Source organism: Taeniopygia guttata, chromosome 13, assembly GCF_048771995.1.
Source record: "Taeniopygia guttata chromosome 13, bTaeGut7.mat, whole genome shotgun sequence".
Classification (NCBI taxonomy): domain Eukaryota; kingdom Metazoa; phylum Chordata; class Aves; order Passeriformes; family Estrildidae; genus Taeniopygia; species Taeniopygia guttata.
Window position 1 is genome coordinate 98,943 of NC_133038.1, and position 27,892 is coordinate 126,834.

The 27,892-nt window shown below is 39.7% G+C and overlaps 1 protein-coding gene across 2 annotated transcripts in view; it reads right to left on the reverse strand.

Moving 5' to 3' along the window:
• The window catches only part of KDM3B (lysine demethylase 3B), a 47,593-nt gene that overhangs the window by 19,136 nt on the left and 565 nt on the right, over window positions 1-27,892 (reverse strand). For both annotated transcript variants that reach the window (XR_012058078.1, XM_030283705.4), the window contains exons 2-15: window positions 24,838-25,005; window positions 22,362-22,475; window positions 21,819-21,924; window positions 20,242-20,366; window positions 18,817-18,885; window positions 17,347-17,928; window positions 13,291-14,533; window positions 12,725-12,926; window positions 11,300-11,514; window positions 10,099-10,251; window positions 9,024-9,131; window positions 3,907-4,034; window positions 2,966-3,245; window positions 1,768-2,024 (exon numbers count right to left, since the gene is read on the reverse strand). Coding sequence is in view for 1 of the 2 variants with exons in the window: in XM_030283705.4 (XP_030139565.1) it covers window positions 1,768-2,024; window positions 2,966-3,245; window positions 3,907-4,034; window positions 9,024-9,131; window positions 10,099-10,251; window positions 11,300-11,514; window positions 12,725-12,926; window positions 13,291-14,533; window positions 17,347-17,928; window positions 18,817-18,885; window positions 20,242-20,366; window positions 21,819-21,924; window positions 22,362-22,475; window positions 24,838-25,005 (3,750 nt within the window). In the remaining variant the exon portion in view is untranslated. The remainder of the gene's footprint in view (window positions 1-1,767; window positions 2,025-2,965; window positions 3,246-3,906; window positions 4,035-9,023; window positions 9,132-10,098; window positions 10,252-11,299; window positions 11,515-12,724; window positions 12,927-13,290; window positions 14,534-17,346; window positions 17,929-18,816; window positions 18,886-20,241; window positions 20,367-21,818; window positions 21,925-22,361; window positions 22,476-24,837; window positions 25,006-27,892) is intronic.

The window sequence follows — 27,892 nt, forward strand, 5'->3', positions numbered from 1 at the left end:
GCTCCAGAAAGATCAAGATGATTCTCTCCATGAGCAACAGTCTTGCTTCTCTCAATTTGAGTAATACACCTGCTGTTTCTCAGATATGTTTTGTTCATTCTATATGAAGCATCCAGACATCCAAGGCAGGAGATGGACCAGAGTTCTCCGTAAGTTCTTTAAATCCAAATTACTCAGTGAAGATCAGAAGTCAGGAAAGTGAAAAAACACATTACACAATACATCTGATTAGATGTGGTGAGACAATGCGTAGAACTGCCAGGACAAGGATACAAGTTCAGACGGGCTATCTCAAGCCTTGAAGGAGTAAGTTGCTTGAAAACAAGTGACCACAATTTCTTTGCCTGTACTCAGTGATGAGAGGCAGAAATATTATTGGATTCACTTTCCTGTAGCAGCATTATATTTTCACGTACAGTTCCCTCTCCCAAAACCAACAAACATGAACTACTATCAAGATGCCAGCCAGCCTGCCTGGCAGAGAGTAAAAAAAAAAAAATCAGCTATGAAACAAGCCATTTCATCTTCCTTCTTACTCTTATCTGCCTAAGCTTTTGAAGAAAGTATTAGCTAAAAAGACCTAAGCATTGATAAATTCCACAGAACTTCTCCTTAAACTAAATGCTTCTAACCACTCCAAATAGCATTGATTTGATCAGGTTTTTTTTCAAAGTTATTTCTTCCAAAATGGATTAAAGCATCCTTATTCCAGAAAAGGCATTCAGAAACAGCAACTACACCTTAAACTCACAGAATCACAGAACCATAAACTGTGCTGAGTTGGAAGCAACCCATCAGAATCATCGAGTCCAACTCCTGGCCCTGCACAGGACACACCAAGAATCCCACCCTTTGCCTGAGCACATTGTCCAAATGTGGCTGTTCAGCTGTCTGCTGGACATTTTGTGCAGAATGATATTGAGAGAGACATAATCAAAAATGTACTTCCGGAAAGATTACATCTACTGGCTTTCCCAGATAAATGAGGTAGCCCTATGATAGAAGGAAATCACATTCAACAAGTAGGACTTTCACCCACACGACACCATGCTGGCAGTGACTGACAACTGTGTTGTACTCCAGATGTTTTCAAATACTTCCCAGAATAAGGTTTTCCATTATTTTATTGCACACTTAAGTGAGACTGACATGGCTGTGGTTTCCATGGTACTGCTCTTTGCCCTTTTAGGAAATCAGGACAACGATTGCCAGCTTCCAGTCAGCTGGGGTCACTCCAGATTCCCAAGACCACATGAAACTCATTGAGAGAGGCTTTGTGATGACATCAGCAGTTCTCTGAAAATTCTTGAATTAATCCCCATTAGGCCCCGTAGATTTGCAGTGATGCGGCTGGAGCAGCAGATCCTGCCTAAGTATACTCTAGCTCAAATGCCTTTCAAGTATACTTAAATTGAAGGGACTAGTTGATTCTTAAGTTTTTGTCTTTTTTTCTGTGGTATGCTCTTACAGTATTTTTAAAGATGTGACATTTAAAGTGAACTTTGCAGGGATGCTGATTATCAACTGAACAAATTATAGGCCATATTTAACCCACTTTCTTGGTCTCTCAAAGAGAATAGCCTCTCCTCAGCAATAGTAAACTGAAACTAAAAATTAGCATGAAAATTCTCCAGAAATTTGTGGGGTGGTGAGTTTTGGCAAGGCATTACATTTGTTTCAACATTCAAGAGTAGAATACTATAAAAACATTTAGATGAAAATTCTTCCCCAGAACAGATATCATTGAAGGAATACAAAATTATTTACCGTAGAAGCTGCAGAAAAGACTGGAGGAAAGGGGATTCCTGTGTCTGATGGGACCTGAGGAAGCTTTCCTGGCCCTGTGTGTAGCAGATCTCTGAGGCTGGAGCCTTCAGCTTTGTTGCTAGATGTCACTGGGCCCAACAAGAGGCTATTAAACAGCTTTGGGGTTAGTGGGGAAACCTTTGTACTGGAGTTGAAGGAATCTAATCCAAAGGGTGAATGGGATTCTTTATTAAGCACTGATCTCAGTGATCCTGATTCTGCAAGATAAATATAAACATTACAGGGAGGGGAGAGAAAAAAATCCCCAAGAAGCAAAGTTAAAATGATCACAAATTTTTCTGAAATTATTTGCTCTTGCATTAAATAGGATATTAACGAATCTTGTGGTAATGGTAAATTATGACTGTAACAGTGAATGAGGCACCTCAATGAGCATCAAAGATACTTCACACAGATTTTGCCCTTCATATGCTTCTAGGAGTTTTGAACAGCATAATAGATCTGATCCAAAAAGATCTGATACATGTAAACACAAATTTTTTAATGGACACAGTTAAAAAACATTTCCCCGATTTTCAGAATTAATATTTTGATATTAAATACTTCAAATGTTAATGGTAGTCAAAATATTACCGTGACTAAGACCGGCAAAACTTGCAAATGAGTCACCAGCATTTAACATCAACATGTAAAGTAGTCTCTTCTAGACACATGGAAGGAATAAATCCTGTGTTAGTCATACTACCTCTGACTTCTAGAAGTGTATTCACTCCAGCTACTGAGTATTAAAGATGCTCTAAACTTTAATCTAACTCTCCAATTGGACTCTAGTCTCAGTTCCTTGGAAATGCACTCTTCACATAGCACAAAAAAGAGCTGTATTTACTTCAACAGTTATAAAGTGGCAAAGCTGCATCTGAAATTAATTGCTATCATTTTACATCAGGATATCAGCTTCTGAGAAAATAAATACAAAACGCACAGAAATAAACTGTGAGACAGTAATGTCTGCAGCTGTATCATCTTTACAGCTTTGCATTTTTCTAAGCCTGTAGAAAAAAACTGGTTCTGAGATGCAAAGGAATAAAACATACCTTTTTCCTTTCTATTTAGGGCTAGATACTCTCACAAAGTATAGCAATCAAATATTATGTTATCATTTATCATTGCAACCTCAGAGGGCATTTCTACTGCTCACCTTTCGTTTCCTCTTTCGCTTTTTGCGTTGCTAAATCTGCAAGCCAGTGTAAAGCTGATGATGGAGCTGTTTCTGGACAAAGTGGTCTGTTAGTCTTTACTTCCCCAGTGTTATTGGTTGGTAACGTCTCTGCTTTTGAAGATTCTTCTATCCTACTGTCAGTTGCTTCAGATTTTGGTACAGTGTCCATTTCTACTTGCCCCACTCCTGCTGTTCCTGCTCCAGTGGCAAAGGTGTTCTCGTTTCCAGAGACTGATGCACTAGTATTTACAGTTGGAAGCTAAAACAAAAAATATAAAAAAACCACTAAATGTTGAATAAAGGGAAGAGTTCAACTTGGAAGACATTTTCAATATCAAATTCATTTGGGTTTGTCTGTCGTTTTTCTTTTTCCATTTGCTGTAAGCATACAGTAAAATTCATTTATGCTTAGGTAGCAGCAGAACAAGAGCTTCTTTATCTACGTGTATTCACCTTTGCACTGTGGTGTGAATTCCTACCATGTCATCTTTTAATCATCTTTTAACATAAGCCAAATCTTTTTGATTTCTTTCCTTTTCTTTCTTTCTGTTGTTTTTTTTTACAGGAGGATTTTTTTGTGTTGATAGTTACAGAACTGCTCTAGATTCCTTCAGGAAGCACAACAAAATAAAAACACATGTTGCAAGATACTCATAGTGGTTTGTTTTAAAATGCAGCATCAATATAAATGGCTTCCTCCCCAGTTTCCACATAAGAGTATTAACCCAAATAATATCTAACTTGGTGGACAACAGATGCAGTTCATGTCTCCAAAAAGTGACCCAGAACACTTTTGTTAAACTAAAACCTTCAGAATAGAGAAAGCAAAATTCCTGTTTCACAATAGATTAATCTAACATCTTAATAGATCTTAAAAATGTAAATGTCAAACAAGGTAATTTCAGATTCAAATTACATACCTGTGATATTCCATTAGTGACAGCTGGTCTCAACACCGATTTGTTCTGTCTGTTAATACATGGGCAATTGGCTTTAATACCCCATTTGCCTCGTGCTGCATGAACCATGTCTCCAATATTGTAAAGCGCTGTAAATGAAGTTAGGTCTTTAATATCACATGCAAAGAAATCTAAAAAAAAGGCCTAAACTATATCTTCAAAGAGGTGGGTTTTTTTTAGTATTACTGCGATGTATCTTTAAGGTCACATGCTATATAACAAGACATTGTCCCTGAGCAGTAGAGTGTGCTAAATAGTGCTAATGCTCCCTTCACAATGTCACTGAGAGGTTGTCAAACCTCGCAAATCCTACAGATTATCATCTGCTTCTACTATTCCATGTAGGGTTCAACGATACTGCAATAAGGTGATTTTGAACCACCACAAGAAGCTATATAACCCTTGAGAGCACAGGTGTTCACTTCTATCCTCCTGGTATACAGGCAGATGTAATGAATTGACCAGGTGAATACCTGGCAGTGTGGCTGGTGCCATACTCAATAGTTTTGCCTGCTATGAGCACAAATCTTCTTCCGAGAAGTCAGGTCTCTTGGGAACAGATGGAATTCACCTGCCCAAGCAGAGCAACAAAGCCTCTGGTAACAAGTTAACCAGACTTTTATGGAGAACTTTAAAACTAGATTTAGTGGGGAAAGGAGATGCAAATTTGAGCAACAGGCAAAAGCCAGGGGCTACCAACATATTAGGAAGCAACGGGGAAACACCCGTCAAATAATCTGAGCATGTTCCTGTCAAGAGGGGTAAGGTTGATAGCCCAGCTGGAGGGCCTCTTCATACTAATGCATGCAGCTTGGTGATGAGCAGGAGGTGCCAGAAGTCATTGTGCAACTAGAAAGCAACAATCTAATCTTTATCGCTGAAGCATAATACAATTATTTGTAGAACTGGTAAACCGTGGGGAGGTGCTCTCCATATAGAAAGAACAACATAGCGACCACACAAAGCTATCCTTGAAAAACAGTGATAAACAGGTCAAGAACTTATGGCAAAAATGGGCAAAAATGAGGGATGAAGCCAATAAAGAAAACCTCACTGCTGGGGTTTACTCCAAAGGGAGCCTGTTGAAAAAGTGTTCTTACTTCAACCACAGGAAGCATCATGCTCACATGATGAATAGGGAAATTCAATCACCTTGACGTCTGCTGGAAAAGCAACATAGCAAGCTGCAAGCAATCAAGGACAATTCTGGAGTGCTTTAATAACTTAATTCATGATATAGAGAGACCAACCACAAGAGAAGCGTTACTGGACCTGTCACACTGCAGTATGAAAGAACTAATCAGACATGTCAAGACTGGTGGCACCCAGGGCTGCAGTGATCAGGACTTGGTGGAATTCACAACCTTGAGGGATGTAGGCCAGATCAAGACTAGAGTCAGAACAATGAATTTTAGGAGAGGAGACTTTCATTTGCTTAAGGAATTAGTGTATGGGACGCTCTGGAAAACTGCCCTCAGGGACAAGGGAACAGAATAGAGCTTGCAGCTCTTTAAGAACATTCTTCTTGGAGTGTGAGCGCTCTCAATTCCCTCATGTGAAAAATCAAATAAGGAAGGCAAGGGAAGAACACAGGTCAAGAAGAACCTCCTGATCAAACTACAATCTAAGAATGAAATATAGAGGCAGTAGAACCAGGGACACATAACCCTGGATGCTGCCTGGATGTGCAGAGATGGCATCAGGAAACCTAACACAGAGACAAAAATGGATTTGACAAGGGATGCAGAGAATAATAGGAGTTTCAACAGCTATCCTGGCCAGAAAAAGAAGATTAAAGAAAATGTATACAACACACACCATCTGTACTAAATAAGATCTCTGAGCAAGTGACAGCTGACATGGAGAAAGCTGACATACTCAACATTTTTATTTCCCATCGTTTTTCATTTGTATTCCCTCTTCTCACCTCTCTCAAGTCCCTGAACCTCAGAGCAGAAACTGGGGGGATAAGGTTCCTCCTCTCGTTGGAAGACCATACAGAATCTCAAGCAAGAAGAGGACCATGAGGATCACTGAGAACAACTCCCTGCTCCTCACAGGAGCACCTAACACTAAACCATACAACTAAGAGCATCATCCAGACACTCCTTGAACCTGACAGGCTTGGTGCCCTGACCACTTCCCTGGAAAGTCTGCTCCAGTGCCCAACTGGAGTCCAGTGCCCAAGCAGAGTCTGAACCTCCCCTGATGCAGCTTCCTTCCATTTCCACATATCCTACTGCTGGGCACCAGAGAGAGATCAGCACCTCCACACCAGCTGACCCCCTTGAGGTAGCTGTAGACTGTGATGAGGTCACCCCTCAGCCTTTTCTCCAAACTGAACAAAACAAGTGACCTAAGCCTTTTCCTCAAGCTGAACAAAACAAGTGACCTAAGCCCTGTCCTTGACACCTTTCCCCATCTTGGTCACCCTGCTCAGGACACACTCTCACAGTTTGATATCCTTCTTGTACTGAGGTGTGCAAAACTGCAGACAGTATTTGAGGTGGGGCTGCACCCGAGGAACCGGTACATATAAAAGTCCATGAAACCTGGTAAGATGCATCCCAGGGTCCTGAGGGATTGGGCTGATGTAGTTGCCAAGTCACTCTCCTTCACACATGGAAAGTCCTGGCAGTCCGATGAAGTCCCTAGGGACTGGGAACAGGGAAACATCACGCCCATTTTTAAAATAGGTCAAAACGAGGACCCTGAGAATTACTGACCCGTTAGCCTCATCACAGTACCCAGGTAAGATCATGTAGCAGATTCTTCTAGAAGACATACGGAAGCCAGAGGAGATTAAAGACAGCCAGCACAGCTTCACCAAGGGCAAATAACACTTGACTAATCTAGTGGCTTTCTTCAATGAAGTGACTGCATCATTAAACAACGAAAGGCAAACAGCTGCAATCTATACCTATACTTCTGTAAGACCTTCAATATAGTACCTCACAACATTCTTGTCATTAAATTCGAGAGATACAGTTTAATGAATGGACTATTCCGTGGGTAAGGAAGAGGCTGGATGATCACATCTTAAAGTTACTGTCAATGTTTCTATGCCCAAATGGAGAACACTAACAGAAGGTGTCCCTCAAAGATCCTTACTGGGACCAATACTATTTTGTGTCTTCATCAGTGACACTGACAGTGAGATTCAGCACATCCTCAATAAACTTGTGGATGACACCCAGCTAAGGTGTGCAGCTGATTCCAGAACATCCTTGACAAGCCTAAGGAGTGGGCCCACCCAAGCCTCATTAAGCGCAACAAGTACGAGTGCAAAGTCCCACACCTGGTTTGGGACACCCCTCAATATCAGTACAGAGTGGGGGAATGAACGGATTGAGAGTAGCCCTGCAGCAAAGGACTTGGATACATGGCTAGAGAGAAAACTAGATATGACTCTGTAAAATGCAGCCCAGAAAGCCATCCTGCAGCCTGGGCCACATAAAAAGAAGCATGGCCAGCAGGCTGAGAGGTAATTCTTCCCCTCTACCCCAGAACACCTTCCAACCTGGAATGCAGTGTTCCAACTCTGGGGTGCCCCTGTACATGACAAACATGGACCTGTTCAAGCAGGTTCAGACAAGGCCATGAAAATTATGAGAGGGCTAGAACTCCTCTCCTATGAAGAAAGGCTGGTTTGGCCTGGAAAACAGAATGCTCTGGGGAGACCTTGTTGTGCCTTTTCAGTACATCAGAGGGGATGATAAGCACTGAGAGACTTTTTCCAGGGTCTCTAGGGACAGGATATGGAACAACGTTTCTAAACTGAAAGAGGGTATGTTAGGAAAAAATTCTTTCCTGTGAGGGTTGTGAGGCATTGGCATAGATTGTCCAGAGAAGCTGTGCTTGCCCCATCCCTTCAAGTGTTCAAGGCCGGGTAGAACGGGGTTTTGCAACAACCTGGTCTAGTGGAAGGTGGTCCCTGCCCATGGCATGGGGGTTGGACTAGTTGATCTTTAAAGGTTGCTACAAGCCGAAACCATGTTATGATTCTGTGATTTTTAGGATCAGTTATGTAAATAGTCAAGTAAATAGTCAGCATGGACCATTAGTTTCCCTCCCTGTCACCAGAGAAGAGAAAAACCCCAAACTGTCGGAACTCAAAATGTCCCTCAGACATTTCTGGATGTTCTGCGTCCAGGCCAGAAGCATTTGAGACCCTGGCAGGCAGCTGGAAACAGCTGTGATTTTGGATTTGAACCATGGAATGATTTACCAACCTTGCAGGAAGCACAAGAAGTCACAAAATTTTAGATATTATAGTAGAAGTAGTCACAAAGTAAAGGGAAGAATTTTTGAGTGCTGTACAGGGGAGTTTTTGATCTTGTGCATGGGGGTCAGAAGTTGGAGGGATTTGAGCCTGCCCTGACCTCCCTCTTTCTTCTTCCTTACCTCCATGTTCTTGGTGATGTTGGCACTCTGGTTTAGAGTGGAAGGGCATCATTTAATATAGGTAATAGGCATTGGGGAGAAACTATAAACATTTAACACGTAATGTATCATATAAAAGATAGCACCAGCCCCGGGTGGGGAGAGAGAAGAAGACGGAAGTCAGAGAGGATTTCAGGGTGTGTGTGCGCCTTTGCCTGAGCAGCTGAGCAGACCGCAGCAGCTCAAGAAGAAAGTCTTTTGGATAACATGCAATAAACTACCTTGATACCGGACAACAGAAGACTACTGAGTCTTTCTTTGAAAGCATGGGTTGAAGGAGAGACTTTTCCACCACACGGAGCCACCCCTGACCTAGAGGTGAGCTCTGGCACCAAACCATCCCCAAAAAACTCTTTCTTGCTAGTTAAACAAATTTACTTAAAATACAACTTAAAAACAGCTAAGCACAATAAGCCATAGCTAATACTAGAAGAATGCACACTTCAAATCCACAGCTCGATCTTACTTGGGTTACCTTCCCTTCAACCCTTCTGCTGTAGCAAGTGGAATTGTCCTCTAAATCCATGCTAGAAGAGGTATCAGCTACAACATCACCTATCTTTATATTTTTTCCATTTGATTGCTCAGAATTAATACAAAATCTGCTATTTTTCCTTTCATGTTTCAAGCATTACCTGTACCAGGGATGATCTGTGTTGGCATGAGATTCTCTGGTTCATGAGACTGACCCTTTGCACACTTCAGCCATGAGAAAACTTCTTCATCACCAATCTCCTCTGTCTCTGGAATAAAGCAAAAAAACCCAGATTTTGTGCTAAAACTTTACAATACAGAATATTTACGGATTAATAATGTTTATTTAGATTCTTTACAGTGCAGGAAATTAATATGGTGATCTCAGAAATAAACTATAAATACAGACCACTAGGACTGGATATACAGCAACCTCTGCATCTTCACATTATACAGCTACCACAGTAATTTCCCTTCAGTCATCTAGCAGCTTATTTTCAATCACTTAAAAATCTTGGCTTCTAACCTCAATTTTTAAAATAAGATACTCTTGTTTTCATTATGCTTTTCTAAGTTATCATAATGAATAGACAGCAGTATTTACACTTATTAACATCCAGTATTTTATACATCTGTTCAATATAATAATGTAACTATCACAAATTAATCTCACTGAGATTGCCATTTATTTGCATCCATGCTTCCAAAGTGGCCTCAATACAGTAGAGGACACCAAAAAACCCAGCCAGGAATCTACTTTCTCATGGCGCTGCTTCTTAAAATTGAACTTACTAAACTTCCTAAATTAGAAGCCCTGGTGTGTCACAGAATAAAAAAAAAATTAAAAAAAAAAAAGTCTAACTCCTTGTCAAAGACAGCTGCTCTCTGCAGCGTCTGCTCACTAGTTCTCTTTACAATACTTCTGAACTGTTAAAATAGTACATAATTTTTCTTTTATACCTTCTGAGGAAAAGAACTATACAGTCAAGTGTCTCAGTAGACACTCTATGCCTGTTGATGCTGTGATTTTAATAATCCCATCCTAAGCAAATAGATAAAACACAGGTACATAAGGAAGTGAAGAATGGAACAGCAGCATATAAGACAAGTTCCAAACATGCAGCCTTCCAAGCTGATACTCAGTAACTCTCCCACAAAACCTTCTGCAACTTCCCAGAAACTACTCCCTGACTATACTCAGTTCAAATATGAGTGGGGAAAACGCCCAGTACTCACCACTACGTGGACGATTCTTCCTCAGCCGGTAACAGTCCAGACAGACACCAAAACCACACTTCCGACAAACCCAATGAATATTGAAGAGTGTTGTCTCGCATACATCACACATCTCCCTCACACCACGTACTGCTCGCTTCCATGCCACCTTCTCTATAGAAAGAAGGCATACTACCAATTATTGCTTTGACATTTTGCATTTCTCCCACCTAATTTGAAAATATCACAGCAAGTTGATAAATTCATAGCAACATGACCTGAAGGCAGAGTATAGAAACACATACTTTTAACATTCATTACCCCATTCTCTAAGTTGCTAGTCCAGTGACACTAGTGAAAATCCCATTTCTAAGAATAGGTAAGGTCAGGTATCAAAATGCACACTACAAGGCAATGCAGCATCTTGCTATACTGTTCTGTAATAACTGAATTTAATGGAGCACTAACGGAACTTACAGCAAAATCACAAATCTTCTGCTAGTTTTATGAACAAGTGACATCAATATATAAAACTATAAAGAATATGTATTTAGTTTTACTAATCAGATCTCTGTCAACTATTCAGATTCTAAACCAACATATTTGCCAAGAAAGGGGTTATCCAAACAGCGGCCCTTGAATGTTGCAGAAACTAAAGGGAAAAAATTAGATAGTCAGTTATCTCCATGTGATAAGCTAAACTGTCTACGTTGTTTTTTTGTTTGTTTTTTTTTTTCCCTAAATCCTTTCCCCTTGAAATTGAAAGTTGGCAGCTAGATGCTCAGCTATGTCCTTGCAGGCTAAATTAAGGTACTTCTCCCACCCTAGAAAATCCTGAACTTTCACATGAGGTCCCTGGAGCATGAAAGGATAGGAACACATCAGAAAATCTGTTCATTAAAACATAGGCAGTGTGGTAGGTGCTTGGGCTTATTTTCTTAGGAGCATGAGCCAGTTGATTTCTGCATTAGGTTATTGAAAAAATAATTTAAAGCTACCATTAGCTTCCTTGCTGGTAATGTTGCACTGATCCAAAAGAAAGTCTCAAATTCTGGTCCCTCAGTTATACCCCTCACTCAAGAGGTGAATATAGCCTCTCTTTGGAAGACAAGGACAAGCATTTCAACAAAAAATTTTAAAACATTTTCAATTCTATTCCACTGTATTGTACATGCATTATACAGAAAGGGTGGAAAAAAAACATGACAAAAGCCCAGCTTACGATGTGGCTCCACCATCATCATTGCCTCCTTCTCTGACATAACAAGCTGGCAGAACTGGTCCCCAACATTGGCCAGGATATATTTGGAAGTTTCCAGATCGATCCCCTCTGCAGGGGAGGAAGAAGGAATCCATAGGCTCATGGCATCAGGATCACTCTGCTGTGGGTTCAAGAATCCTTCTACTCGTAGTATACCTTTCCGGGTAAATACCAGCCTGCAGGAAATAGGATGGAGTAATTGAGAAACTGCTCAACCATCTTTAATTAACTTATGACAGCTATATCCAAACATAAACCCAGAAAGGGGGAGAAAAGACTTCAGCTAGAGTGCTATATTTTACCGACAGTATACTTATTATGCAAATCCCAGTAAGACAGGGAATACGGCATACAAACCTGTAGCTACAACATCCATTAGAATGAATCCCAAGGTCCTAGTAAACATTGGTGGGAAATTACACCTAAAAGAAATTGCTACAGCTTGCTAAATCCCACTTTTCTATCTCATTAATAGAAAGAGATGACAAAACTCAATTTGACCTGCTGCATGACTTGGCAACTCTTCCAATAGCTCACATGATGATATATACAAAAATCCTTGTCACACTGGTTTCCACATAGATGAAACACTACTGTTTCACCAGTAGCTGTTGACCCTCCTAATCCTTGTGTGGTAAAAGGTGTAAAAATGTATGACAGAACCCTAAGCATCTCCTGTCAATATAGAAGATAACTTCATTTTTAAGCAGACACCATCTTATCTTTAACCTTGAGCTAGATTAATTTTAACAAGTTTAGGAAAAGAAGCAGCATGCTTACTGGATGGGTGACACATACTAAAAATTCAGTTCATTCTTTACATGCCAGAAAGTCAACTAACTACTTTTGGAAAAAGATGAGTAGCACCTGCTAGAATAGGCAGTTAAGGAAGATGAAGAGAAACACAACGGATCGAAGAAGTGTAAGACATGTACATAACACAGAGGGAACAGAGTGTTCTACTCCGAAAAATTAGTCCTGTACTCAACAGAATATGGTTGAACATTAGCCTCATGCTGGCAATATTTAGTTACTTGTTGAGTGGATTGAAATTTTGCCTTTGTTCTGAATACCTTATAAAACAAGGAGAGTTATTGTGTACAAATTGCGACCCAGAAGTAAAATTCTACCCAATAAAGCAAATTCAGTTTCCTGAGGCTGTACCCAGAGGCTCACTTAGTATCTTACAGCTTTATCTTTGAAAAGCAGCTCTTTCTGGCCCAGTGAGGGAATTCCCCTCAGATGATGCAGGGAAATGCAAGAAACTCAAAAGCTTCATTATTGTACCCAAGCATATTTAATAAGTAAAACATAATTACTTTGTGCTCGGACATGGCCCAAGCTCTGTACACAGACTACATATGAAGAAAGGAAGAATTTGAGCACCTCCGGAAATGGAAGAAGCGACATGCCACAGTTGAATCATCCTGCTCTTGCTCCTTAAATTTGCGGTACCGCTCCAGACGGCACTCCCGACACTTGTGCAGATGTGGAGCTACATTGATGCAAGAGCCATCCTGGAGAAAAGGCTCACCTGACTGCTTCAGCTTCCTCACCTTACTCATATCTTTCAGCACAGACTGGCCAACTAGGTGAGGCAAAGTAGAAGTAAAAATCTATTAGTTAATTGCAACACCAAAAGGATACTGACTCCAACAATCATCTTTTCAAAGATCTGTATGTTCATACCCATGTTAAACCAGTAAGTCTGTTCAAGCCTACAGCATACCATGCTTCTGTCCTGACACACCGGCCTAAACATTTATCAAAGTGAACACCAAATTCAAATACAAGAAGCATTAAGCTTCAGCCTTGTAAGCATCCTGTATGCTGTCTACTGAATATGAATGTGGTCTACAACTGTGGTTAGTTTATGCAGTTCATTACCCAGAAGATTACCCATATCCCACCTCCTTGTGCTTCCAAAACATCATCTGCATTCAAGTCATCACCTTTTAGGGGAGCTGTGCGGGGCCGGCCCTTTGGGGCTTGCTTCCCCTTTCCTTTACCCAGCAGTAATTCTGCATTGCGCTCCACACTGGGGCCTAGCTTCGCCATCAAATGATCTGGGATACCCTTCATACAAGCCTTAGCCTGCAACTGGTCTTCAGAGTCACTCAAATCTGAGAGATCACTATTTGTACTGGAGTCGGAGTCCTGTTTGGACGTTAAGCTCCGCTCATCTAGCGAGAACCTTTTCACAGCTTCAAAAGGGGCTTTCTTCTCCTGTGGAAACTCTGCCTGTGAAGAGAAAAGGGTAGGTGGATGTCTGCCAAACACATTAGAAAAAGTTTTTAGAAGAGGATTGTCCTGCTGCCCAGGCCCAACAGCTGGTTTTTCTTCTGTTGGACTGGAGGACAGCGTGGGCATCTCTATAGGTTGTGTCAGGCTGCTGCTTGGTGAGCCAGAACGGCCATTCCCTACAGTCGAAGGGCTTTGAACACCAACGGCAGCTGTTGAACCACAAGCACTAGAGATCATCTTTGAGGAGTCAGTTGTTATAAACAAGGCTTTCTTCTTAGCTAAAGAGTCTGCACAGGTGAGTGATTCCGGCCAGCCAGAAGTGGCCTTATGACCCACAGGTGTTGACGGAGTACAAACCCCCGTCTGAGATGAAGATGCAAAGCCACTGAAAGGACTGAGTTCTGCTTTCTCAGCAAATGCCAGGAAAGGGTTCGAGGGTTCCTCTCGTGATAGCTTTGGGGGCTGTAAAAATAGGTTTTCATGGCTATCAGGGGGACGAGTATTCAAGAGACTTCGTGAAAAGGCTGGAGTAAGGGTAGGCATGGATTCCACATGTAGCTTCCGCTCTACAGAACTACCAGACTGGGTTCCTGGCTTACTGTCCACTGAAAGAATTTTACCTTTACAAGTCCCAGTACCCACACTCTCTGTACACTGCTTGAATGCGTCTCGACTAGAGACATCTTCAGTCAAGCTCTCTGAAATGACTGTGAAATAGCTACTGGAAGGAAGATTCTGGGACATGCACTGAAAAAACAAGTTCTTGGACGAATCAGAATCTTTCTGAGCCTCTTGTCCAGCACCACAGCCAAAAGGAAATCCAGAAGGTTTGCTTTCTGGAGCCATCACTCCATTTGGTTGGCTCCTTCCAGCTCCAAATACCAAAGACTGGGAAGCACTTGGGAGAGAGACTCCAAATCCAGGAGAAGCCAAAAGTGAATTTCGGGAATTCTGAAACAAAATTAGTAAGCATTAGGCTATTATAAGATTGTTATTTGAATCAAGACTACTTTAGTTCATCTCATTGTACCATTAGCATTCTCCTTACCCATCAGGAATAAAAATTTCCAGCAGACTTACAATGAAGAAACTTCTTTAAAGATTCCTACCCACAAGCTATTGAAATTGAACACACACAGAGAAAACTAATACTTAATGTCTTATCACACTTTAGAACAAAGGTGAGGCACCAGACATAAACTAATTCAGAGAAAAGCAAGTTAGTAAAACTGCTGATCATTTGAATTCAAATCAACAAAAAGGTAACCTTAATTGAAACTGCTTTTGAATACCCTCCAATCTTTCACCCTCCCCCAAGAGCATTCTGATAAGCTTCACCTACTTAAGTAGCATCCTTGAAATAAGTATCTTCATTTGCAAGTTAACGAAACAAAGCAAGTCCCTAGCAGATAAACTATTCCTGGTCCCCACAACCCACATCTGCTGACAGGTAGATAGATGCCTAGGATGTGGAGCCTTCTAGGGAACAACTCAATAAAGGTTAAGCACAAAAGGCTACATTTTTATGACCACTAAATACAGGAAAGTTTTGTGAATGGCAAATTTCTACTAGAACCATAACTGTGATATGGAATAAACACTTGCTTGTTGCAGTGTGTTTTGGGGGGCCTCCGGGATGTCGCTGGGGGCCCCCCCCAAGCTGTGAGTTCGCTGGTAGCAGCAGGCAGGCAAGAAGACTCCACACGGCTTCTGAGGGTGCTAATTAGACGAGGGTTTATTGGGGGTCCTACCCCCGGGAAGCAGCATGGTTTCTGAGGGAGGAAAGGAGGAAGGAGGAGGAAAGGGGAGGGGGAGAGAGGGGCTGAGAGAGCACCACTCAGAGAGAGAGCCTGGTCCCCCCAGCACACTTAACAGGGAGATTCCAAGTGGGAGCGGATAAGATTTGGGCCAATGGGATTACAGATACATGATACTTCAGGGGAGGATTACAGGCTTGGAATAAACCATACAGTTTTAAGGGGTGAGACAGAGCATACCATTTAACCAAAATGCAACACCACACTTGCTCTCCTCTCAATTGGTACTTGTTCAGATTTTCCAGTTTTGACAGTCTTACTGTATTTGATTATATATTGTGACTAATTCCTCATAGAATCATTTAGATCAGCTCTATTCCTTTTCTTTGAGTTTCCACTTAGAAATCTGCTCATCATTACCACAATTTTATTTCAAGGTCATGTTAAATACAACCACAGACTCTGTGCAACACATCCTACTGGTCACTAGAGTCCCTGCACACCTACTTTACTGCATACTAATGTTTAGCTCATTACCAACCTACAGCTGTAATAACTTCAAAAACCTATTGACAGTTCTTCTAGATATTGGAATTTCAGATATTTCTTTTTAAAGATAAAAAATAGTTTTAGAAAACTGTTCTAATAGTTTTTAAAAGAACATGAATATGAATGGAAACCAAGGTTGTGAAGTCATCTCAAGGACCAAGTCACACCATGATATAGTACACAGTCTAAAACAGCAAAATACGTGAACTATCTACAGCACTCTTACTGATTTATGTCAGGTTCCCTCCCTCAAAACAAAAATAGTTTAAAATGGACTAATGGTCTACCTGCCAACTCTGAAGCTGAATTATTAATGTTTTTAAAAAGTGATGTGGGGTTGGAGAGAGGGAAAGAAGGAGAGGTGGTACCAAAATTTCTCAGTACAATTACACAATCTGTAGTTGCTCCCAACTCTGAATTTATTTATGGGGGGTGGGGGATAGAAGGGTTCATATTACATTATATTATGCTCATTATGGAACACTCCTGTTTGCCACAATTCTATTTCTCCTTTACACCTTACCATCCAGGAATCTTTATCCCAAGGTAAATATCTAACCTTTCCAGCCATTCCATTATCTAATACAAAACACAGAGATGCCAACAATGCCTTCCAATTCCTGGCAATCACACTGGACTCTCTTACGTATCTCCCATTTTCTTCACTTTCTTTATACAGTAGATGGTGAGATTCTTTATTTTTGTTGTACTTACTGAGGCGGCTTTCATTCTTGTTTTGTTTTTACAAACCTTCATTTGGTTTATTTTAGAAGTCTTCTATTTTGCTTTTAACGGGGTTTCCCTCCTATTTTTCCACTCTTTTCCTTGTAAACAAAGGTATAACTAAAAGGCCTTCAAGCTGCTTCCAGACTGACCTCTCATCTCAAATATTTTAATGATTTCTTTGGTTTTAGTCCTAGATAGTATACAATGCAACCGTCTCCTTTATCTGCTATATAGGTAAAACAGCCCTAACACATAAGACAGGCATCTTCTAAAGATTCTATAAATGTAGGCTCATTGTTTTTCTGGTTTTGAGGCTTTTTTTCTTTAAGTAACTTGAATGTTCAACCCAGTGCACATCCGCATGCAGATTTGTTTATATAAATTGTTGATATACAGGCAAGAAATTTTAAGAAGGTTATCTTCTGTATGACACAACAAAATTAATTAAGTGCAGTGCTTAGTGTTATCTTAAAACTGCACTTCTTGGATTAAGGCTGAATAAGCACAAGAGGGCTGCAGCTATCTCTTACTACTCCTTCACCAATTATCTCAATTTTGTTTTGAGTAATTTCTTAGGTCAGATAACAGGTTTTCTTTGGGAAGGGATGGACTCATGAGAGAAAAAGTGTATTTTTCAATTCCCCAGACACACATTTTAAAAGAACATGTTGCAGAACATCTTTGCAAACGTGTATATCTTTTCATGAACACGTGAGATCATGAGCTACTCACCTCGCCCTGGGCTTGTGATCGGCCTGTTTTTGTTTTCTCCTGTCCAGTAACAGCTGGCAAACTGGTATCAGAGATTCTCACAGTTGTCGGCGTCAAAGCAGTTGTAGTAACTGCAGTTGCAGAAGTCACTGTGCCTTGGCCAACCTGTTCCAGTGATTTTCCTGCCTCTTTACACCCAGATCCAACCAGTAACAGCTGTCCAGCCACAGAAGAAAATGGAGTGAAGGGCAATGGTGCATCACCACCAACAGGCTCGTCTTGGACTACTAGTGTTCGGCCATTCTCTTTGGTGTAAGTTGCAAAACGAATATTGCGATTAATCTGAGGAATAAATGAAGGCAATTGCTTGGCCCTTGGATCCAGTCCTGTTTCACTACTGGAGACTCCTTTCCAGGTACCTCTGCTTGCCTCACCTCCATCACTACCATTGCTATCCACCTCACCCCTCTCCTTCAGCTTCTTTGTTGCAGGATCACAACCAGGATCTGATACATTTTTCCTCCTTCTTCCATCCTTTCCCTCCAGGTTTTCCTTCTTCTTTTTGCCTTTAGATGATGATTTAGCTGCTTTTAGGCCCCCTCCCTATAACAGACAAAGCCATGAAATCAGTAAACAGAACAGTGCAGATACCCATTCAAATAAATTTTTCTGTTATAACAGAATACATTACACTGCTCTGAAGTTTAGGAACACTTTATCACAAATTGAGACATCTAACGAGAGATGATATGTGAGCACAGGGCACAAGCGTTAAGCACAGTCTTGTCTTTTTTGTACTGGACTAAGATCTGCACAAGTAATTCTTTAGCTGAGCTACCTTGCTGGGGCATGAACTACATCCTGGCAAATTTTGAGAAATACACAATACTCCAACAAAGCTCTTTGTAATGTATGAATAATAGCTGCACACTAATTTTTGCTCCAAGTATAAACCCCATGATTCTTTTGCAGGGCATGCTTTCTGTCCAATACACAATTTAACTACAGGAGATAGCTTGCCCTTTAGCCTAGGGTAAAAATTCAGGTTCAAGCATTATCATGGAACATCTCAGCCGAGGCAGGGAAATGCCACAAACATATAAGCCTGCTTACAAGGCACAGCAGCCAGATGGCAGTTTTTAGAAATGCCTTAAAAGGTCTGTGAGGCAACACAGAGCGATCCTATTGGAAAAAAGCAGCAACACTACACCTTAAAATTGAGTACAACCACCACGGTTATATTGCTAACCCGTCCAAGACCCATGCTAGCCTGAACAAAGAGATGATTGCTCAAAGAAAGCTAGGACTATCAAAATGGTAAACAAAATTTTCCTGTTCAAACTTTAAGAGGAAAATTACTAAAATTATCCAACGTCCACAATCAACACTACATCATTTTTTAGTCCTTTCCAGATTTTTACTTATTTCACATCAAAAATTCTATGAAGTTGCACACTGTATATACAAGACCTGAATGAACTGCGGTAGTACCTCGCTTGGAGAAGTGTTATCCATCACCACATGAATCAGTCGAGGATCCACTGACTTTATCTCACCACTCTAATTTTTATACAGATTGATAATGAGGAAGTAGGAGAAAGAAAAGCAGAGGTTAATTTTTAATTCAAAGTATATCATATCAACATAAGAGACCTAAACACACTGTTACTGTGCAGGCCCTCTCCCATTTACCTTTTCTTACTATCTCACTTCCTTAGTAATACTACAGTCTTCTACCTTCTATCCTTTCGCTCCTTCTCTATTTCAAAAACTTTCAGATTTGATTCCTACCACTGTTCCCTTATATTTGCTCTATTGAGCATTTCCAAAGGTATGCATTGCATTAAACATAGCTCTTGAATTTGATTTAACATTGTTACACGCATGTTCACCCTGCTAGATGTAGAAAGAACTACTGGAAGAAGCACATCAGTTTAGCCTAAGTATCCTCATCAGCGTCTCCCCAGAATAAGCAAGGAATATCCAATCTCTGTAACTGTTCTTGGAGATTACTTTATATTTCACAGCAAGCACAAAGGAAACTCTGTGCTTCCTAACATGTATCTGCTAATGCACATAACTCCACAATTTCTATGCCTCTCCAAAGTACTATGCTGATTTACCCTACAAAAAAGTATACAAAGTATACTTTTTTCTCTGTGTGCCAGTGATAGCAGTAGTCAGACTGCAAGATTACTGCTCATTCCATCTGCACATGGAAGAGACTACGGAGGCAGTGGGCACAGGATGGGACCTGAAAACCAAGATGCATACTGCTGCTACACAACACCATAGACCTGCTCCCAGTTTTTCCGGAAAAAGGAAGCTATCAGGAGCAGGCTACTGACAAGAGTGAGCTACCTGTCAGACTGCACAGAAGCACATAATAAAAGCCAGTAACTAGCAGCGCAGATTCTCTGTGCTGTACACAGGTTTACTGATAGGGACAGGGCAAAAGTAAATAATCTGAGTTAAAATACGTAAATCAAATTTATTTATACTGAGACTTCATCTGCTTTGCTAGAATTTTTTCAAACCACTTGTACAGTCTGTCAGATGGAAACCAGAGAAGGCATAGAAAAACCACAATATAAGGGACCCAGAAGGTAGCTTTCTATGCACCAGTATGCTTTTCCTTCTGGAGAGTAATTTCTAATACTTTTTCTCACAGCACTCACTTCCAATGAAACTCTTACAGTTTCTTTTTTTTTAATATAAATGGCCTGTGTCACATCATTTATACTAGAAAGTCGTCGTAACAGGAAAAAAACTGTGAATTGCAACACAAATAATTACTCATCTTTTAAAGCAAAAAACAACCCAAAATAACAAGTTTTGGTGAAGCTCTCATTCTTCACATATAGATATTGAGGAATGGTATTTTAGGAACACCAAAGCAGCGCTTCATATTTTTACCTCAGTCACAGACACCTCCATAAGACGAGTTATTGGGTCTTGGTGGCTCACAACACCACAGAGCCAGCTATTTTCATCCTCTGGTTGATAAACTTTAACTCGCTGGCCTTGGACACTGTAAGGACCTGGAAAAGAAGAACTTTGAGTACATTTTCCAAAACAAGCTTTGTGTCATACTAGTTAAGAGTCATACAATAAAATGGCTCTGGGCACTTAATTAGGGCTTGAAATGCCATCTTCCAGGTGGAAAGAAATGAAAACACCAGAGCTCCTGCTGCAAATCCTGTGTAACCAGGCCTTTTATCCTAAAAAGTCAGTAAGTCCTCATTGCTGTAACTCATGAATACATTTTACACATCAAAAAAACCCAAATGTGAAAGACCAAAATTAAGTCACTCCTTTGACAAAATCAAGCTACATGGGGGCTCCTTGCTAACTAAATTATTTTTCTTTCTAACCTACATCCAGTCTAACAATCCAGTGAACAGTCCCAGTATTCTGACTTAGTCCAGATGTGTCAAATCCCAGAAGAAAAGCTATGCGTTTTGGAGTGAAAACATGTATTTGGATATCCAACATCTCTAAACCAACCAGTCTTAGTTCTTTCACACAGATAACAGATCATCTACAGAAAGGTTTCCTCTCACCCTGCCCTTGCTCTCCAGATCAGCATGCTAAACTTTCCTCTCACCCTAAGTCTAGACAAAATAAAACCTCTGCTTATCTTGGATCATCAAAACCTACATGATCCAACAACCTGTATGTGACTCAGCTGGAATCAGGCACTTTAGAAGAAGTGCCTGATTTAGTTAGAAGAAGGCTTCAAACTGGACAAGTCTAAAGCTACTTGCTCATCAAAGAAGTACTGTCCTCAGAATTTTTATGAATACATATTTTATTTGACCAAAAGGCACCAAATTCCCGTGAAGAATTACATGCTCCTTCAAATGTAAGACAGTGGTCTGTCTGTAGGGTGGCTCCCTGGCACGGGAACTCTGGATAGAATTTATTTTAGTACTTGACCAAGATGACCCAAATCTGACAACCAAAGTCACAATCAGGCTTAACCCTAATACACAATCCAGACAACAGATATTAACTCTATGTTGACCAGCCACACCCACACATGTATTCAACTTAAATAATTGATGTATGAATTATCAAAATGTCAAAATTTGAATTGATATTACAAGGAAAGTTTCTGAGGATCAGCAGCTACAAAGGAACTTCACTTTTAAGTTTCCACAGTTACAGAATAGAACCACAGAAAATGACCAACCCTTTAAAAATTCAAAACTAAAACTGAAATAGGGATGTTCTAAATACATGGACATTGTCCTACTTCAACTACACCTTACGTGGCTATTCCCAGTAGGTATTTCTGGTTGTATCTAAGCAACTGCCTACCTGTATCTGTGACAAAATAATGTTACTTTGTAAAGGACTTGCAAAATACAGAAAATCGACCTTCAAATGAAACAGTATCAGATACTATTGCAATCCCCTTTCACAAATTCTAGCATAGCTTTAGAGCAGTTGCACAACAAAGTAACTCTGAGAAAGAAAACACACCTCACCTCTACTAAATATCTCCTGAAGCTTCTGGTCGCTGATCAGCACATTGACAGATTCTCTTAGTGAAGGTTGCTCCTGCAGAATCTGATTTTGACTCTCTGTTCCCATCTGCCAAAAACAAACAGTTTTAACAAAGTAGAGTCTTCTAGGATAACAGGAACATTAGTTTTTACAAGACAGCTCTTCCTGGACTGCAGTCAGATCGACAAAAAAGAAAAAAGCCAGTAAAATTAAGAAAAATATTACTGAACATGCCAGGAAGAATAAATGAATTAACTATGCAAAAGCTGTATATATAAAATGTGTATTCATAGAAATTCTGAGGACAAAACTTCCACTGTAATTAAAAGTGTCAGTACTTTTCACACACAAATGGAGGTCAGTGTAAGGACCTGGAAATGCAGGGAAACAAACACAAATATGTAACAGGGCAGTGAAAGGAAAAGATGCGTATGTTGCTGAAACAGTAAAAAAAGCCCCAAAACTAATCTGACAAGCACAGCACAAGGCTAAATTTACATTTCAACTGAACACAGTTCAAATACCTGAAATAAACGCAATCCACTGGCATCAGACAGGAAACGTAAATGTCTGTCCAGAAGAAACTCCACTGGGACCACAGAGCCCAACCCCAGCTTATCTACTAGAGGAGTAAAGGTCTGTGATGAAGAACAAAAAAAAAAGTTACCAAAGTGACTGAGCACACATACAGGCCAACAACAGTTGATTTCATGCTACTCAGGTTTTAAAAAAATTAAAAATTTTCATTTCTCAACTCGTACTGCCCAGTGCTTGAGTTTTAATGGAAAATATTAGTCATTATGTCTAAACTAATAATTATTGCATTACAAGCAGGAATTACAGACAACTGGATCCACTTTTTCATTAGATCTTAAAGAAGAAATGAAAACACCTGTGGTAGTATTTGGTTTTTCATAGGTAAGCACCTTCTGATGCTCATGTTTAAAAAAAAAGCTTTAGTAAAACAATAAAAAGCTTTGGTTAATAGTTCAAGCTATCTAACATATTTCAGATATAGTCTCATGAAAGGAGTGGTTTTATTCTTCTACAGAAGTTAGCTGTAAGGAATTTATACACTTATTATTAAATGAGAGCATTTTTGGCTAGTGTTTTGTGAAAAACTAAAGCTCATAGCAAGTGTATTATTGATGTTCAAGATGCAGAGCAAATCACTAAAAATACCTAGTGAATTCAGAAACCTTGTAATAGTAGAATCAGAAAACCTTATAACATGCTGATGGAAGAGGAAGTTGCCAACCAGTCTTTGAAATGTGTTATCTGTCTCATGCTCACACTTAGTGATTTTAACACAAGTATTCATGACATTTTTCCCTTAACAGCTCTGATCGTTTGTTTACACACAACAGAATAAATACAAAAATTTAGTTACTTAGTTTATGCAAAACTATCTCCTGAAAGCAAACAGGACTACAAAAAAGAGGCAATGAAGAATGAAAACACATTCTTAAGTGATAGATCTTAAACAAACAAACAAAAAAGAAACAAAACCCACCATCCCCCACACTCCTGAAACATACCATTCCCTTTGTAATGCTAAGTAGTTGGTTTCCCATTGCATATATGTACTCTGGCGCTTTGACTAACTCCAATCTGCATTCCCATGCAGTTATCTGAGTAGGCCTGTAGTACCTAGAGAAAGCTTCAATGCTCACTCACGTGTCTGTCCAGAGTACAGAGGATGAAAACATTTTTACAGCAAGCCTACAGATAAAGCTTGAGTTGTAGTGGAAATAGTCTGGAATTATTACACAGTCACCCCCAAATCACTCAGATTTTGACCAATTTGGAAATCAACTGAAAGACGCTGATCTTGTGTAAAAACAGTTTCCCAGATGAAACTAAATGGAGTTCATTCTTGGAGATAAACTGGAAATACAATGGAAGGAAAACTTCACTTATGGAAAAAATACTCTCTACAGAGTCTCTGCTGTAAAGACCTGGTTTTCTTCTTCCTTGAGCCAAGTGCAATAAAGAAATCCTCAGAGAAAGATGCAGTGATGAACTTACTGCTTTGAGCCTAAATGCCCATTTAACACACTAAATTCAAATTCTACCAAGGCACATGATCCTTGACAGAAAAAAAATGTTTCAATGTATCCATGTACAAAATGTATTAAAAAGCAGAGAGTAGGATACCAAGCAGTCCAAGGCTTGTGGGAGGATAAAAGAAACAAAAGAAGGGGGAAATAATAAAAATTAAACAGCATAAAAATGAGGGAAGGATTCCCACATATAATGTTATTTCCTCTTCAGAAGTCACTAAGAGAAGAAATATATAAGGAATGCTCCTCACTATATACTACTCATTAAGATGTTTGTAGAATGGGTATATTCAGATATGCTAGCTAAAATAAACTGTCTTTGTTTTTAAGTGTACATGGAACTGCCATGTAAATAGCAATATGGTTAACCACATCAAGAAACATGAGAAAATTTCGGATGTCATGTTAGTTAATGCTGACAACAAAACTGAAACATTTTTTTAATATTAGGAGTGGCCGATTTATGGTTTATATATCAGGCACAGCATGCCGTCTAGTCTCTTCCTGAAGATGCCTTCTGGTATACCTATTTAACTGATGCAACAGCTCATCAGAGCTCTAGAGAGTCCTCTGTAAGACCAAAAGGCTTATTTTCACAATTCAGAAAAGCCTGACATACACAAGGTTTTAAAATAGGGAAAAATAATCTCTTCAGACATATAACACATCTCTTCAGAGACTAACTTGTAAATATCACTTTTCTCTACAATATGTCATAGCCATTTCTGGGGTAGGAACTGGAAGCATACTGCCTCTCCAATGCCTTCCCAAAGGCACTATTAAATGCCAGTTAAGGAACTCCTATTAGTAAAAGTCCACACCCCAAGCAATTTTTGAACCTGCAAAATGGTGCTCTGTAAAATATCTAAGCCTTGAGTTTCACAGCGGAGATGATTAAAACCTTTGAGGATCTAAGGGCTTCTGGTCAAATACTCACCAGTGCAGGCCACTGTGCCTGTGAGATTCTAGTCCCCTGAAGCATAACCGGATCATTGCGAGGTGCCCAAACCAATGATCCTTCCAGCAGCAACACTATAACTTCTTCAGCATGGACTTTCACCCACGCATGTTGTTTCCAGTTACAGCCATCAAATTCCACAAAGATCTGATTAAAAAAAAAAAAACAAAACAGACACTTAATAGAAAATAAGATTCTTACAATCCTTACGGAAAAAAAGACTGCAATTTTAGTATGAAAAATCAGGATATGTATTGCAATACTTAATACTGAGAATACATCTACATAGCTATGGGAAACAAATTAACAATTACTAACCTATGAAAAATTATTTATCCCCAAACATACATCACTGGTTTCAAATGCTGTGTTTTCCTATACAAAATTAAAGACATGAAAATTGTTCATCTCAAAATACAGATGATGACCCAATGCAAGCCTCTTTCACAGTAAGATTTTTTAGAGAATCTCAACACTTACTTGGCACTTCAACAGACAGCCTATATCAGTATGGTTAACTGACACTCACAGAACTAAATGCTACAGCCTGCAAGGTTTGCATTTGCAAAACCCACTCTATATCAGAAGCTTTTTCTTGTCTTGTACATTATTAAACTCCCCGAACAAATGCAAATATTTTGGATGGCACGAGATTACCCGAGATTACTTGTAAATACAATTACAAATAATTGTATTTACAAGCGTAGCAATATAAACCACACTACACACACTACAAATCTCAATCACTATTCTGAGATATCATCCTCTTTTTTTTTTTTTTCCTATCACAAAGGACAACTGTTAAAATAATTTGAAATAACATGGCAAGAATGCTAAGGTTACAAATCTCATTCGATGTCCTAACAACTGGAGCTATTATGTGTTAGAAAAGTCACATTCCAGTCTCTCATCTACAGAATTTACACACTTGCCGAATATAATCAAACATGTCAGATGAACAGCAAAAAATTACAAATCAGTTAAGGAACACCTTAAGCAGGATATCAAAACAGGGTTTTGTAACCATTACAAGATCACTGGGAAGCGATAGGGCACTAACCAGAGACAACTAACTCTCTGCTTTACCAATACACTGTATTAAAAGAAGTATTAGAGACCACTTACTCCTCTACCCCATTCCTCCCCCCAGACTCAAAACCTCAAAACCCAAGGGAAGAATATGAAGTAATTCTCTTGATGAATTCTTGAACTCCATTACTGCTTAAGCTGCCCTGCTGAGAAACAGTGTCAGACCTTCCAAGATATCCTTCCACCAATTCAACAATTTTCAGCAATATAGTGGAAACTAGATTGAACATCTTTCCGTTTTCAGTGGGCCTATAGCTTTCTTAATATTATATTTGTGCTACTTTGCCAGTAGTCCCTACTCAAAACACTTTGTGTCCCAGGCCTCCTAACTTTCATGGTATTGTAGAGCTTGCCTATCCATTAAAACAATCATGTCTCATACTTCCATCTCACATAAGAAAAGCAGTACCGTCCTTCATATGACACACTGAGTTATTTTGCCACTAGCATGCACCATGTACTTTTACAATATTAGGAACAGATTGAGATAAAGCTCAACAGGTCTTCAATGATCCTGTTCTAGTAAACATTTTGAGAAAGAGGATAATACCTGTTTCCATTTAGTAGAGGCAAAGCTGTTTTCTAATAGAAGCATAATTTTTCCTCAGGATTTCTTCTAGATGCTCTGAAGATGGGAAAACAACTACGACTGACCTTTATATATATTTTTTGTGGACTAGCCACAATTAGGTTACTCCACGTTATATCAAAGTAAGAATGTCTAAGAGCTACTCTTTGTAACCAAAATTTTACAGGGGAAAAAAACCCCAAAAATCTTTCAGAGGCTTTACTCTACCAGAGGAAAAAAAAAAAAAAAAAAAAAACCACCACAAACCACAATGAAATCCATGCTTTTAAGTTTTATACTTGCCTCAACTATTTTACACAGTTCACCTTTCCAGTTCTTGCATAGAGTTTTGAGAAAACACTGTTTAGAGACAGCTACACCCCTGAAACAGTATTAAGTGGAAGGGTACTGATGAAAGGAGCTGGGGAGAGAACTGCAGTGCTGAATGAAGGTATTGAATGAAAATGCAAGAGTACTGATGGCACACATGTCCAATGCAGTCTGCTACAAGAGTGGCTCTTCAGCTGGATCTTAGCCCTGACACACTTTCACAATTCAGACAGTCTCAAACACTTGACACATTTCGCTTTTGAAGAAACCTTTTCTGCATGGGTTTTTCTCTCCTCCTCCTTGAACAAGTTAGGCAGCAGCTAGAGTACACAACCACAGCTCTCAACTGCAGACACAGGCTGCCAGGCCCACCAGGTTTGCAAAGCCAAACCTAGCACACTGCTTTCTGCTAACAACCATAGGTGCAGTTCTAGAACAAGGACAAGAAAGCAGTATCAGTAAAGGATGGATGTCAAGGAAACAGCTCAAATTTGGAACTCTGCAAGCAAGCCCAAAGAACTTCTGGTAACTACTAATTAAAAAAAAAATAATCATAAAGAGAACTAAAACTCTTCACAAACACAGAACCTCATTCCTACTGCCATGGGACACTAAATCGGACACAGCAAGCCAGCACTTAAAGCAAGTGCCTGCAGAACTGATATATGCAAAAAGACACTCCACCAATACATTTCAAGAGGTCATTTTAGGATCTCCACCCAAGCGTTTCACTGAGCTATACTAGAAATAAACCAGACAAATGCTGAAGAGTGCTTAAATACATTACATGAAGCCCAAATTCCTACAACTAGAAACAAAATCTGAGACAAAATCAAATGAATGAGCCTCACTCAAAAGTCAGCACTCAATATATATTTTCATATATAATTGGCGCTGATCGAGAATATTTAACATCTTCCCGGCGGAAAAACAACACAACCTAAAACCCCCCAAAACAACGCTTTGAGGTTATATACATAAATATCCATCAGCACCAGAAATGTCCCAGACATATCTGTTTCACACGTATGTTATTTCAAACCACCG